Raw genomic sequence first — 15,572 nt, 5'->3', positions numbered from 1 at the left:
TGGTGACATATACATGTACTTTGATAATAATTTACTCTGAACTTTGAAAGAGCTCTCCTTGACAAACAGGAGATTCCAGCCGTAGCCATTCAGTGGAATTTTGTTTTTGGTTGGTCTAACAACAACTCTCATGAATCTTGGGCCCAGAGAAATAGCAGTGAGCACAATATCAAATGCTGTCTCTTCCCCATTACCAGTCCAATTACATTTTAAACTTCTGTGGAGGTCGAATCACCAATTGTTCCCTAGTTTTTGTTTAGGTGAGAACAGTTGGTGATTCCAGAAAACCTATCACCTATTACCATTAATCATTGGGACTATTTTTTCACACATCATTTATTCCTTCCACCATCTTTGCCATGTACTGAAGAATTGTTTATTCACCAGGTGCATGGCAACAAATCTTTAAATCATCCATTATAATGCCACATAACAAACCTTATCATGTAAGCACTCAAGGCATTAGTTATGTGAGCAGTCTTTACCTCTAAGCTTTTCTAATTGACAATTTTTTGCTGTTCTCTCCTGAGTCAGATAAACTGATCTCTGCTTAATTTCTGATGGACACAAAGACATTGAGCTTGTAAAAATAGATTAATCTAATCAGAAAATCTGGCTAAAAATCATTAATTTTGGCTTCAGAGGCATGTTTTCCACCCTTGCAGCTTATTAATTACTGCAATCAATAAAATAGATGAATAAGTTCATTAAAAAATGATAAACACTTTGATCAATGTAAATCAGTGGCAAAGCTGGGCTTGTCTGGCAATGTGTCCATAATTATTTTTGGCAGGGAGTAGAGATTGGGTAGTAGATGTTTGTGGAGGTTTTCAACCTTTTGATTCAACAACTTACTACGGAGGGGAACCATGCTAGGAACCGTTGACTTACTTAACCCAGAGATCTAATCAGGCTCTTGCAGTTTGCTGGCCTGGTCAGTGAGACAGTCATAGATCTGTGTCAATAATTCCAAAGGAGAATATCTAGAGTTGTTTCTATTTATTGTTTGCTTTTCTGTTGTGGGTATTCACGAAAAACAACCCGCACTGACTCATTCCCCACCTGTCAAGTGAGATTGCTTGGTAATCAAACTGTCACTACACAGTGCATTGGTATTATTCTGCATCTAACTACTGGCTGATTGAAGTGGATTTTGTAGTTTGCACTGCTGGCACAAAGGATGATTGTGTGAACACTAACAATGTGATTTTGTGGTTTCAAACTGAAATGAAGTGGATTAAATTCAAGGATTGATTTACCTGTACTTTTACCTTCATTTTAACCACCCATGTTTTATGCTTGAATGAACAATAAAATTACCGCATTAATAATAATAAATAAGAACTGAGCTAATGTAAGGTAGGAACAAATTCAGGTAATAAATGACTTTAAAGTGGTTATGGAGAAGCCAGTCTAGGTAGAGTTAAGTAAAAGTCAATTACAAAAATGATTGCATCCACCATGTCGCAGAGTGATGGTTCACTCTGGAGATCATATTGGTCAAGCAGATTTATACTCTCCATGAATTTGATCCTCAGAACCATCACTTTCTCACTATTTCAAGACAGTGTGCATTATATTGTTCTTTACACTCCATCCCAACAGCATCTTTAATCTTCACACCACATCACAACAGCACACTTTCATCTTTCATCTTTCATCTTTGTTACTCTTATTGCAGAAATTGGGAATATTGACCAAGAGGTACAGAAGTATAATACTCCAGGCTTTGTCGGCTGCCTGTCGAGAGTTCAGTTTAATCAGATTGCACCACTCAAGGCTGCTCTGAAACCTGGTCCTTCTTCTCAAGTCAATGTCCAAGGAGAATTTGTTGAATCCAATTGTGGCGCGTCTCCGTTAACTATTCCACCGATGCCAGCTGCAACAGATCCCTGGCATTTTGGCTCAGGTAAGAGATGGCAATTTCTGAAATAACATATATATATATATATATATAGAGCTACACCCTTAACGTTCATTAAAGGACTACATTTGAATTTATTGTCTAGGCAATTTGGCAAACAACAAATTTCTCAGCTATTGAAGTCTTTTCTGTCATTAACAGGCCTGTTCTCACATACAGCATTCTATAGAACAGTCACGGTATGAAAGTAATAACTTCATTTAGGTGTATATTTCTACATATGGAATCAAATTGAACTCAAAAAAGCTGAATTGTGATCAAACAGTTAACAGAGTGGACAGATTCAAGATTATTGCACTGAAAAGTAATGCGATTGGAAAATCTCTTTCAAATCTCTTACTAGCTCTTCTTTCATTTAGTCCTGACGAAGGGTCTTGGCCCGAAACATCGACTGTACCTCTTCCTAGAGATGCTGCCTGGCCTGCTGCATTCACCAGCAACTTTATGTATGTTGCTTGAAATTCCAGCATCTGCAGATTTCCTCGTGTTTGCGATTGGAAAACTAGTATTTTTTTAAGTGATTGTTTCTTAATTAGAATCAAGTGCATTTTTTCAATTACTTGGATTCCTTCATTTACGGTGTAACAGTATCAATACTTGTTCTTCATAATGACAAAATATGATGCTGCAATCAACTGTTACATTTGTCTTTCCCTCCGCTCATTCATCAAAATTACAGCATTTTATCATCAATTTAAAATAAGCCTATTTTTTGTAGCAGCTTCTACTAGTTTGCTGTGAACAGGTATATTTCCATCTATGGATGAGCTTGTTACAATTTGGATTGTGCCCAAGGTCCATAAATTTTAAACTCAGTTAGCCACTGGGAGGAATATATCAGTAGCACGGGGCTGAATTTCTTTTCCTTCTGGAGGTCTTTTAGTTAGTTAGTTTGAATAATTCATGAACTAATGCCTTCAGACTCCCAAATTTATGTGATTATTTTGAAAGACTGACATAATCTGGATTAATTTATATGTCTACCAGTGAAGGAAATGTTTTGTTTTGTATTGCATAATTTTTATGCCATACAATGAAATAGATCTTTTTTATATTCACAGTACTAGTGTTTATCCCTCTTTGTTAATCAGTTCTGACGTAAGTATATAAGCATATAAGCATGTCATAACTATTCCTGGATCAACAAACTTTGATTCAAAATAATCTTGATGGAAACATTAGCTCAGCCGCAATAAAGAGCGTAAGGATTGCATTGTTAACCTTGGCATTGCAGGGTGAGTGGTAAATTCACGTTGTCTGGTGCTTTAGGTGCATCACTTGCACAGTTCATTAATTGCATAGATTAGCATGGGTTCAGTAACAAGAGTGGTTGATACTACATAAAATGCTATTTACTGAGGAGATATATTCTTTTTTCATGAAGTTGTGGCAATCCTTTGTTTTCGGGGACATATAATGAGTGCAGGTGATGTTCAAATCTATGTTGTGGGCAAAACCTAGAGCTCATTTGCAAAAGACCAAGGTAAAGCATGGACAATCGTCTTTCGCCTGAATGTTCCATATTGGCCTCTTCCTGAGATCTCCATCACCTTTAAGCCAGACATCAGTCAAGTTACTTTGTTTGTTATCATGAAACTGTTGAATAGGTTGTGATCCTCAAAAAACAACATTTTTGCCATGCTCAAGTCTCATGCGCCAGTTACTGTATCATTAACCAAAATGTCTCTACAATACTGGTGGAAGATCCCCCATTTATGCACTGTCTGTGAAATACAGGAAAAGTCCAGTCAGCTGTAGTCAGTTCTCAATAAAGGTGATGGAAGGGGATATCAACAGTGTAATTTTACCTAAAGATGAGAAAAACTTTAAAAATGGAGAGAATTCACTCAATAGGTTGCAAGAGACTAAATGTAATTGTCAAGTTGCAGCATCAGGTAGCTCAGTAAAAAGAGGTGGGTTAAAGAGATGCAGAATCATACAGCAATTGAATCAATGGACTAACTCCTATTGATCTTAGTAAGCCTAATCCTAGTGCTGGGGAGAACACTCCTCACACCACTTTTCTCCCTTTTGAGCACATCAGCATTAGTTTTTCCTTAATGCCATCTTTGCAAGCCAGGCCTTCAACTGCAACACTTCCTACTTCCTCCCAGTACGACTGTTGCACCTTTTTCACATTAATTCCTGCCTCGTCCTAATCTGTACTCTGGTCCTTTCCCGTCAGTGAACTAGTAATTGGAAAATTCATAAGCAATCCCTCAAATGATAGAAGAAAACAGGAAATGGTGAAATTAAAATAAACCACAACTGGAACTAAAGAGTGCAACAAAGCAATGCAAATAAATAAGTGAAACAACAGATACTGCAAGAGCTGTCAATAGGATAATAGGGTAGATAGGGTAGATAGTGGGGCAGACTGCCTTTCCACAGTGTTCCGCTTTTGCAATTTATTATACAGACCAGGGAGTGAGAATTAAAATGTCACCATTCAGTTAGTCTTATAAATTGTGAGCTAGGCTTTGGAAGTATTTTTCTGAGCAAAGAGCATTTGGATTCTTATAAAGCTAAATTGGCTTACTAATAAACTTCCAAAAGCCATCTATAACTAATCTTTTGGTAATCCAACTCCCAGAACTTCACTCCATGGAAGATAATAACTATAGTCACAGTACCAGGAGTCCACAAATGATCACTAGTTTTAAGAAACAATTCAGAATCTGATTTGGTCTTTATAGATGTTCACAAGATTCTGAACTGTTTTAATATGCTGGTGTTGCATTGATATAATTAACGTTTTGTAGACAGACTTTCTACTACTTGTAATGGTTCATTTAGTTTCATTTTACGTATAACTGGCCTCCTGTCATTTTAACAAATGGTTTGATCAGATAAATTAGCCTTGGAGTTAATTTTCATTATTGCTCAAATTATTTTGATTTGTTCTGTGGGGTTTCTCAGTGCTGATCCATATAATTGAGCACAGATTAAGTTACCAAATACAATATGCTTACAATGAATTTAGTAGTTACACAATCACTGCTGAGTTGGAAATTTTAATGGAATGAATGCAATGTTTAAGTCTCATAAATCCAGATTATGGAAGCAAGATGGTTGTGTGGGAGGCATGAGAGGAAATAAAACCGTTTATGTAAGAATATTATTTTATTTAATCCATTTGTATCCTTCAAAGGTAGCTTGAGGAGGTTATTCCATTTCTACAAAGTAATTGCTGTGTTACCAATACCACACACAAGATTAAAATAATATTAATATTTCAGATTAGCTTCTTAGAACATCCAGAAGTCTTAAAAACCTACCTCTTCTCTGATCAAGTAGTTTTGTATCATTTAATGACTATCAGCAGAAATCAGATCAATTGTGGTCTATTTAAATGGCTATCAAGGCTCAAAAATCTGAAAGGTCCACTCCTTTACTTTGCTCCTAACTACAACTGCCTTTGTTTGAAAAATGAGCAGAGTAAAATCTGATAGGAGTGTCACCCACTTAGTTTTGAATGCTCATTAATCCTATCCAAATAAATATATCGTTACATATGGGTTGCCAATGTTAGAGAAAACTGGTAGCCTCTGCAAAATACATGTTCTCTCTTTTTGGAGACCACTATGAAAAGAATTGCATTCCACCAAGTAAAGTAGTTGTGTTCTAGCCTGTCATTCTGCCTTTCAATTCCCCCATTTCTCCATAATTGGCCAAGTTAATGTTCTGTGTGTTATTTGTTTTCTTTGTAATTGTTTGCACAATTTGTTCTTTTTTCACACTATAAATGTTTGATGGTCGTTGTCGTGTGGGGTTTTTAATGGGTTCTACTGTGTTTCTTTGTTGTGTGCCTACCTGCTAGAAGACAATTCTCAAGATTGTATACAGTACAATATACATACTTTAATAATAAATGTACTTTGAACTTTGAAGCATCTTTAGCAAACTATCACTGGGCATCTTTTGTTCCAGCAGTTTTCTACCTGCCAACAAATTACTTTGAATCAAAGTCCCAGAGCTGCAGAGATAGTATAATTACTCATGGGCTACATACAGTAGAACTCATCTGTATTTATAAGGCAAAATAACTTGGTGACATACATCAAAGTTGCTGGTGAACACAGCAGGCCAAGCAGCATCTATAGGAAGAGGCGCAGTCGACGTTTCAGGCCGAGACCCTTCGTCAGGACTATGTGCCCTGGATTCTTTGAGACAGTGCTGAATTGTTGTTTTGCAACACAATCTTACCAAGTCTTTGGCTTGTTGAAATATGCATCTAAGACCTCTCACCTAGGTGTGGGTATTTTAATTTTATTTAGTTTGATGAAAATGTTGAAAGGATTGAAATTGACTAACGTCAGACGGGATTGTACATTCAAGGAGTTTTGGTTCTCCGTAAGTAGTCAATGTCAAAAGAGGCAAAGTCATTCCAGCACATGTTAAAATAATGGAAGAATCACCAAAACGTACCTTTTGCACAGTTTTTCCAGATTTCTTCAGATCTCCCTTCAAAGTAACAGGATATGATCCAGGGGAAGTTCCTGGAGAACTCTGTTTTGCTTTAATATATTCCACATGTAGATCAATACATTTACTCCTATTTAACTAATATGAGTTTTTTTTTGCAGGAGTAACCTTTATGGCACAGAAAGAAATAGAATAGCTTGCATTTATGCAATTCCCTTTTGGGTATCTTAAAAAAATATCAAAACATGTTAATATTCAAAGACTATTTATGCCGCACCGCCATTGTGCACACAATTACAATCTCACAAACAATTATAGCACAGGATGAATGCTGACTTGTTTTTGGTGGTGTTGTTTAGGAAGACACATCAGGTGCCTCAACTTCACAAATTTTAGCACATAAACAGTCAAACTGATTGATGCAGAATGTTATATAAAACCACTACATCTCCAATGAAGCTGATTGCCTTCAATAACTACAATAAAACATCTGGATTATTATTCAAACATAATCTGATTAAGGTTTGTGATGTGATAGCAATTGACCCAATCTGGTTGCCATGTTTTTCAAAGAAGTTTTTGTAAAAATCATATCTACAATGTGTTTAGGAATTCTCCGTTTGATGGTACATTAAAGTCAGCAGCAGAAAATAATTTTAACAGAATTTATCACCAAAATTTGTACTAATGTTGATATAAAGAATGATTGGCACCACCCTAGGTTATCTATTTTAAACAGCCTCTGTTGTTTTTTTTATTTGTTAAAAAAAATCTAAAGCTTCCCGCATAAGGACTTCAGTTCTGAAGATTTACCATCTTCCAATAACTCTTTCACTTGTCTTTATTGAAAGTTCGATCTAACTAATTAATGAATTTATTAGACTTGTGACATTGAGTTTGTTTGTACTTTCAGCTAGTGCAGAATTCCCATATAAAGAAGAGACCACCATCACAGATGGAGTGAATCGAAATTCAGCAGTTATTGGTGGTAAGTGTCAGAGTGTGAACTTGGCTAATTATCCAATCTGAACAAAAAAACATAAAAGGATGAGACTGGAAACATTTACAAAGAGACTACACCATTCTTAATAATCTGTTTGCTGTGAGGTCCCTTTTTTGGATCCCAATCTTGTTCTCAAAATTTCACAGCAGAGGATAATGTTCAAAAATTGCTGTGTGACATTCTTTTAGGATCTTCTTTATCACTTTATAATGTACAAGGAAATTGATGTAATTCTTTTAATATAAAGCTAGGAGGACATCAATGAGATTTTTACATGCAAGTGATCAGCAGCTCAAGCCATACCAAGGATCTTTCAAAGAAGGACAATCAATCAAGCAACTGTTAAAAATCAGTCTGCTCAGTGATATAAACAGGAATAAGCACAAGCTAAATAATTTTGGATAAGTTCAAGTCTATGCAGAATAGAACTCTCCTTCAGCCAGTAGAGATCTGGCATAGTTAAGACTAGAAACATTGGGTGTTCAGGAGGAAGTGAGCTACATTGGGGATGGAGATTGGCAAACCATGGAGGTGGAAGAACACAAAAGTGCTGATGGATAGAATATATTGAAAGCTCAGCTCGAGGTCATATTGGGAGAATGTTTATCAACAATGGTTATCAACATTGTGCTTCAGATGTAAAGTTATGGCTGAGTGTTTGTTCTGAGATTCTAGCAGGCCCCAGAAGTACTCACTGAAGGGATTGCTCTTAGCTGGGTTTCAGCTAATTCAGATGTCAAGCTGCTATTGATTGAAAAAACCTGGCCCATTGTATTTGTTAAGTGGCCCTGGAATCATTAATCTCAGCAGGACTAGGTCATTTTAATGTCAGATGTCCAGGCTGGGAAAATTATACAGGAAAAAATGTCTAGTATTATTCTATTCAATTTCCTTTTTAAATATGGGGTGCTCACACCAACCTGGGATTGTTGGAAATCCTAACCCAGCCACCCTCCCTTCATCCTGCAGCAGTAGTAGAGGCCATCTAAGCCATGTCTCAGTGCACACCCGGCTAATAAAGATTATATTTATCTACTCAGTGCTGCTGCAATTACAGAGTGATCGTGGAGAGGCCTTGCTGTTGGCAGGTGCTGTATTTCCACTGGCACAAAGAGTTGCTCCAGATTTGAATCTATCACTGAAAGCAAAGGAGTACAAGCAATATCATCCACTAACTAAAAAATCCTATCCATTGAATCTTTTCCAGCCTCAGACTTGTCTTTTATAGATTGGAAACATCTTAAGGAAAATAGATCCTGTGTTGATTTTGGAAAGGACAGCCTATTTTCCTTGTAATTAGGAGAATATTGGCAATCTCACTCTGAATGCTCTAGGCATTTGCCTCTCAGAGGAGTATACTGATGATCAGGGAACAAGGTTTGTGTCAGGAACTGCGGATGGCCTCTGTCTTCTCAGTATTTATTTGGAAAGAAATTCTATCAATCAATAGCATCTTTTCGATATCCACTATGCAGAGCAGGCATGTAAATGTACATTTATAAGCTTTGATAAACTCAAAGCTTTAATTAACATGTGGAGGTGCAATATTGGTGCCATCACTGAGCTATGATGGAAAGAGGGCAAAACTGGAAGCTTGGTATCCTGGACCACAGAATTTTCATGTGAGCTAATGAGGGGTGGATTAGGGAGAGGAGGCTGAGGAATACATTATTACAGTATTTGAGGGAGGTTATCCAAGAAGGTTTTTCAAATGCAGCTAAATAATTAGAGATGAGAAACAAAAAGAGTATTGTCACTTTATTGAAGATGTATTATCAACCACCCAACAGACAACAGCTGATCAAAGAACAAAGTTCTGGTTCTGCTTCCAAATACCATTCATTCCTCCACTAATGATTCCCATTCTTAGCTCTGTTGCTTACCAGAGTGCAGCACTGCTGACCTTTTATGTTCTCCCTCCCTCTTTTGTCACCACTCCGTTTCACTTCATTATTCTGGCCATTCATCTCTCCGGTCTCTATCCTGATGCCGGGCTTCAGTGACTCCATCCCCACCACAGATACTTCTCAAACTCCTGCAGGTTGTTTGTTGCTCCAGATTTCAGCATCTGCAGACTCTTGTGTCTCCAAGGAGGATTTGCAAATTGGCGTAAGAAATATAACATTATAGTACCAGAAGATTTAAATTTTGCCAATATTACTGGAATTGAATCAGCATAAAAGGCTCAGAGAGGGCAGATTTTTTTTTCAAGTGTGAATTGTTTTATATTTTGATTTAAAAAGCAGGCCCTTCTGGCCTTTCAAGCCCAGCAACCCCCCAATTTAACCCCTGCCTAATCACAGGACAATTTACAATTTACAATGATCAATTAACGTACTAACCAGTACATCTTTGGACTGTGGGAGGAGACCGGAGCACCCAAAGGAACCCCCATGCACACAGGAAAGAGCATACAAACTTGCTTACAGAGGATATCAGATATGAACTCCGAATTCAAACTCCAATGCCACAAGCTGTAATATTGTTGCATTAACCGCTACGCCACCATGTAGACAGTATCTAATAATGTCTGATACAATATTTAAAGACCAACGAGGGAAGGAGCAATACTGGTCCTTATCTTGGGGAATGGAGCTGATCAACTAGAGGAGCATTTTGGAGGCAGTGATCACAACTATATATTTCATAGTGTTTATGAAAAAAGATAGGGATGAACCAGTAAAAAAGTCTTAAACTGGGAGAATGCTTATTCCATTAAAATAAAGCAGCACCCACCAATGGTAAATTGAGAGCATCTACTTGCAGATAAGTCTACACCTGCACAATGGGAAGCGTTCAACGAGAGGTTCAGGGCAAGTTTTACCTGTAAGCTAGGGAAGCAAGAACATGGAACCATCAAAGACAAGGGATATTTAGAGTAGGATGGAGCAATAATAGGAAGCATATGACTCATATAGAGAATTAAAGATGGGAGGCATATGGAGAGTACAATATGTGAAGCATAGGGAGGCTCTTGAAAAGCGAATTTGGAAAAGTTCTTGTTGTGTAAAGAGAGAAATATTCTTCACGTATTAGCTCGTATAAACACCAGCAGAAATTGAAAAGATAAAACAAAAACTGTTTCCTCGCTCTTACATTTCAGAATTGAAGATTAATAAGTAATTAGATCTTTTACTTTATACAAAACTTTGGTCAGGCTGCATGAGAAGAACTGTATGCAATTCTGGTCACTCCATTACAGCAAGATTGTGGGGACTTTAGAAAGATTGCAGAACAGGTTTACCTGGAAGCCACCTGGATTAAAGGATATGAACTATAAGGAGTCATTGGGCAAATTTGTGTTGTTTACTTTGCTGAACTGTTCTACGTGCTGTCTTTTCATGTAGGATGCAACAGTATAAAGGGGTGCTAAAATGTAGCCTTTTATAAGGCTGAGACCCTTCTTCAGGACTGGAAAGGAAGTGGGAAGACACCAGAATAAAAAGGTGGGAGTAAGGGAAGGAGGACTAGCTAGAGGGTGATAGATGAAGCCAGGAGGGTGAGAAAGGTAAAGGGTTCTCGAAGAAATCTGTTCAGAGAGGACAGTAGACCAGGGGAGAAAGGGAAGAAGGAGGGGCACCAGGGGGAGGTGATAGGCAGGTGAGGAGAAGTGGTAAGTGGCTAGAGTGGGGAACAGTAGAGGGAGGGGGAGGGAAAAATTCCAGAAAGAGAAATTGATATTCATGCCATCAGGTTGGAGGCTACCTAGATGGAATATAAGATGTTGCTACTTCACCCTGAGAGTGACCTGACCTCATCGTGGCAAAAGAGGAGCCACATGTCAGAACGGGGATGGAGATAGGAAGTAAAATGGTTGGCTACTGGGAAGTTGCACTCACCAATGTGGAGGAGGCTACATCAGGAGCACTGAATACAATAGCTGACCCCAACAGCTTCTCAGGTGAAGTACTGCCTCATCTGGAAGACTGTTCGGGGCCCTGAATGGAGGTGAGGGAGGAAGTTAATGGGCAAGTTTAGCATTTTTGTCACTTGCAGGGATGTGTGCTAGGGGATTAGTGGGGATGGACAAATGGGTAAAGGAATCATGGCAGGATTAATAGGAGTGCAAGGGAGGTTAAAATGTGTTTGGTGGTAGGATCCTGTTGAAGATCACAAAATCGTGGAGAGTGATGTGTTGGATGCGAAGGTTCATTGGGTGGTAGATGAGTTCAAGAGGAATTCTATCCCTGTTAAGGTGGCAAGAAGATGGGGTGTGCATGAATGTCTAGGAAATGAAGGAGATGTGGATGAGGGCAACATCAGTGGAGGCATAAGATAATCATCATGTTAATGGTACTATTTTGTTAAAAATAATTTATTCATCAATAAAGACAGTGCAACTTTCTGTATTGAAATATTAATATGAGAGTAAAATTAAATTCCTTGTTCAGTACAACAATCATTGGAACAAGAGTTCAGTATCACTCTACTATGTCATTAAAATGCAATTTTTGCAGGTTTAGTTGAGGTTATTACCAGTTAAATGAGTTCAGTGTTGAAAGAGCACCACCACCAGGCTGAAGCAGTAAGTGCAGTAGGAACAGAACACTAAGGTTGAAATTTATCTTCAATCTCTTGTCCAAAACACCCCATGTAGTTATAGAGAATATAGAACAGAACTGCACAGGAACAGGTCCTTCAGCCTATGATGTTATACTGCACTAATTAAATTAGTAATTAAATGCCAACTAAACTGATCTCTTCTGCCTGCACACTTCCCATGTCACTCCATTCTCTGCACATTCATGTACCTGCCTAAGAGCCTCTTAAATGCTTCCATTGAATTGCCTCCATCACCACTCTCTGTAGGAAATTTGTTCCACACACCTACTTTGAATTTACCTGATCTCACCTTATTTGCCTGACCTCTAGTATTCAAGATTTTGACCTGTAGGAAAAGAAAGATACTCTATCTACTCTATCCAAGCCTCTCACAATCTTATAATCCTGTGAGACCTCTCCCCAATCTCTGCCTGTCTAGAAAAAGCACCCCAAGTTTGTACATTTTCTTCTTATAAAGCATGCCCTCTAATCCAGGCAGCATCCTGGTTAACCTCTTCTGCACCTCTCCAAATTCTCTACATTTTACTTATAATGGGGCAACCAAAACTGAATACAATACTCCAGATGCAGTCTAACCAGAGTTTGATAAAGCCATAGCATAGCTTGCCAGCTCTTGAAGTCAGTGAATCAACTAATAAAGGCAAACACCCTATCAATCTCTGCAAAAAAAATAACTTCTAAAGGATTAAGAAAAATAATAGTGAAAAAAGTGTGTTTCCAGTGAGTACAATCCAACCAGTAAAGTAGAATGAGGATCAGAATCAGTTTATTATCACCGGCCTGTGTCATGAAATTTGTTAACCTGGCAGCAGCAGTTCAATGTAATACATAATACACAAGAAAAATAATTAATAAATAAATAAATAAATAAATTACAGTATACTTATATAGAATAAATGAAAAATCATGCGAAAACAGAAATAATAGATATTTAAAAAGTGAGGTAGCGTTCAAGGGTTCAATGGCCATTTTAGAATTGAATGGCAGAGGGGAAGAAGCTGTTCCTGAATTGCTGAGTGTGTGCCTTCAGGCTTCTGTACCTCCTACCTGATGGTAACACAGAGAAAAGGGCATTCCCTGGGTGCTGGAGGTCCTTAATAATGGACGCTGCCTTAATAATAACAGCAATACTTGTGCCCTTTATAAAATGTATTGCGGCATCACACAAAGACTTCCTTGATAACATCATCCAAGGCCATAGTCACTACTGTTGTGGTGGATGTGGGTAAACAGGAATTTGGGAACATCAACAACTATAGTGCTGCCCTTTAATTGTCAATAGGTCAAATATCATACTAACAACACACCAGAGTATAAGGTCTTCAAAAATTAAGAAGGTGATCATCTTGGTTTAGTTAGGGATAGTTATCCAGTATTGGACTACCAAGCATTGACCACAAAGGACTAGAGTTATTAGGGTTGTAAATTAACTCTTGATCTGATGTGTAAATACATCTCATGTGCACACTCATCTAACACACACACACACACACACACACACACACACACACACACACATCCCTACCTCCTTCCCTGTCCCAAATATGGATGCTACTTTTCCTTCACCATGGAAAACTCTGTTATTGTCAGGGCATACTTTCTTCTAACCTGGAGTGGTTACTCTGTTGTATTTGTAGTTCCTTCATGCACAATTGCTCCAGTAAATTAGAGTCATGGGTTTTTAACCATGTTGCATATCCTTTTAGATAATATGCACTATCTGAAAAGTACAGTTAAGCATGTGAAACACTACTTGATAGTAACAACATTGCAACTTGTAACTCTTGCTGTCAGGTATGCAACTAAATAATGGGCACTTGAGCAGGGTAGAGTTAGATGGCCTGAGACTGTGGAACCAGATTCTCATCAGAAAAAGATGAAGAAAAAAAAAATTCCAAAGCTGTCTCTTTTGATCTTATTAAGCCCTTCATTAATTGTGTGTTTCTTTCTGTTAGGTATTATTGCAGTTGTAATCTTCACCATCCTTTGCACGTTGGTCTTCTTGATCCGTTACATGTTTCGCCACAAAGGGACCTACCATACCAATGAGGCCAAGGGGGCTGAGTCTGCTGAAAATGCCGATGCAGCTATAATAAACAATGATCCTAACTTCACAGAAACCATTGACGAGAGTAAAAAGGAATGGTTCATCTAGAGACGACTTTCTGAAGGTTTTCTTCTTGTGTATTTTTGGCAATTCAGGAAAGATCAGCACAAATGAACCAAAATGAAAAACAAAGAAAAAAAAACCAGAAAATAAGATTTAAAAGAAACCTAAATATCTGATTCTATGGATTACCACCAGTTTCAACGGCAATTTTCCCTGAGTTTGTGAATACAAATCTGAATACATTTACACTTCAGAACAAAAAGCTGATAGTATAGATGATTACACATATGCCAAATACCCATTGTAAATAAGTTTTATGTAGATCATAAAAGTATACAGTTTGCTTTTGTTGCTGAAAAAACTTATGAAGTTGCTGTATTTTACAAAGAAAACAGGTAAATCATCATTGCCAGAGTTTGTGAAAAGAATGATTTGGCATGCTGTGGTTAAAACAACTTGCTTCTTTTTTTAAAGAAACTAATTTGCCATTTTAAGCTGGTTGCATATTTCGTATCTTTTTCAATTATTGTTTAGTTGTTAAAAATGGCTTGTTTTGTAGAGGTACTTGACAGATAAGAAATAAATAAAATGGTCACAGAGATTTACTTTTGGACCTAACTTTGTGTGCATATGGGGGAAGAATTGGTGACCAGAGTACATGATGAGAGATGTAATGAGATCTCTCCTCACCCACGTTGCCCATGGTAACCGACAAAGTACCGAGATGTACACAGCAAATGATGTTAGCATTTCATTTGTATTGCCTAATGATTTCTGTCCTTAACTTGTTGTCACTGTATATATTTTTATTATATTTTACAAATGTTCATTATCTTGTCCATTTCTAACCTTCTATGGTAAAACTTTGTGCAGTGCCAGTAACCATTGTTTCTGCTATTAAGAAATTGCTGCATTGGCAGGGAGAAAATCACTGCTACAAACTAGTCCAGTGAGGTAGAGCAGGATTTTATTTTGCATGTTTAGGGACTCTCGGATATTTACATTGTGAAAGCTCCGAAGTTACCTGTAATTCCCTTTGAACTGATGGGGATGTGATCCATTGTATTCTTAATTAAAAACCACACTCTTACACCTGGTGTTTTCTGTTCAGGAATTTAGAATAGTTTATAAATTTTTAAATTTCCAAATTGTGTCATACCTTATTTAAAGTATGTACTGTAGTTTGGTTCAAAGAAAAGGGTGGGTGGGAGGAAAAGTACAATATTAAAGCGCCTTGCTGTAAATGTTGGTCTTTGTTGCTTTTTGATAATCTTTTTAAGGAATTATACCTATCAGAGATGGAATATTCTGTATAAAATGCAAGTTTATTTCACATTTCTCTTTGATTTAGTTCAAAAACTGTTTCTGGAATCGCTCCAGACATTGGATGTATTGTGTTGTACTGTGTTACTTGCACCTACTCAGTGACCAAAACAAAACAGTACTTAACTAAATGAGGGGCCAGTGCTACAAGTTGTGGTTTGTTTCTCCCTGGTACTCAGCTGGATGAGTACCATACTGTATATTTGTGGATTTCTCTGTTAGGA

The 15,572-nt window shown here is 37.5% G+C and overlaps 1 protein-coding gene and 1 long non-coding RNA gene across 3 annotated transcripts in view; one reads left to right on the top strand and one right to left on the bottom strand.

The window, feature by feature from the left end:
• cntnap2a (contactin associated protein 2a) overlaps nucleotides 1-15,253 on the top strand; it is a 1,898,214-nt gene extending 1,882,961 nt beyond the window's left edge. For both annotated transcript variants that reach the window (XM_063044005.1, XM_063044006.1), the window contains exons 22-24: nucleotides 1,682-1,909; nucleotides 7,263-7,337; nucleotides 13,871-15,253. In XM_063044005.1, the coding sequence (XP_062900075.1) occupies nucleotides 1,682-1,909; nucleotides 7,263-7,337; nucleotides 13,871-14,070 (503 nt within the window). In that variant the 3' untranslated portion in view covers nucleotides 14,071-15,253. The remainder of the gene's footprint in view (nucleotides 1-1,681; nucleotides 1,910-7,262; nucleotides 7,338-13,870) is intronic.
• Nucleotides 1-15,572, bottom strand: part of LOC134344360 (uncharacterized) — a 164,194-nt gene that overhangs the window by 97,116 nt on the left and 51,506 nt on the right. The gene's annotated exons all lie outside the window — the stretch shown is intronic.

Source organism: Mobula hypostoma, chromosome 3, assembly GCF_963921235.1.
Source record: "Mobula hypostoma chromosome 3, sMobHyp1.1, whole genome shotgun sequence".
NCBI lineage: Eukaryota > Metazoa > Chordata > Chondrichthyes > Myliobatiformes > Myliobatidae > Mobula > Mobula hypostoma.
This window is presented reverse-complemented; position numbering and strand designations above follow the sequence as displayed.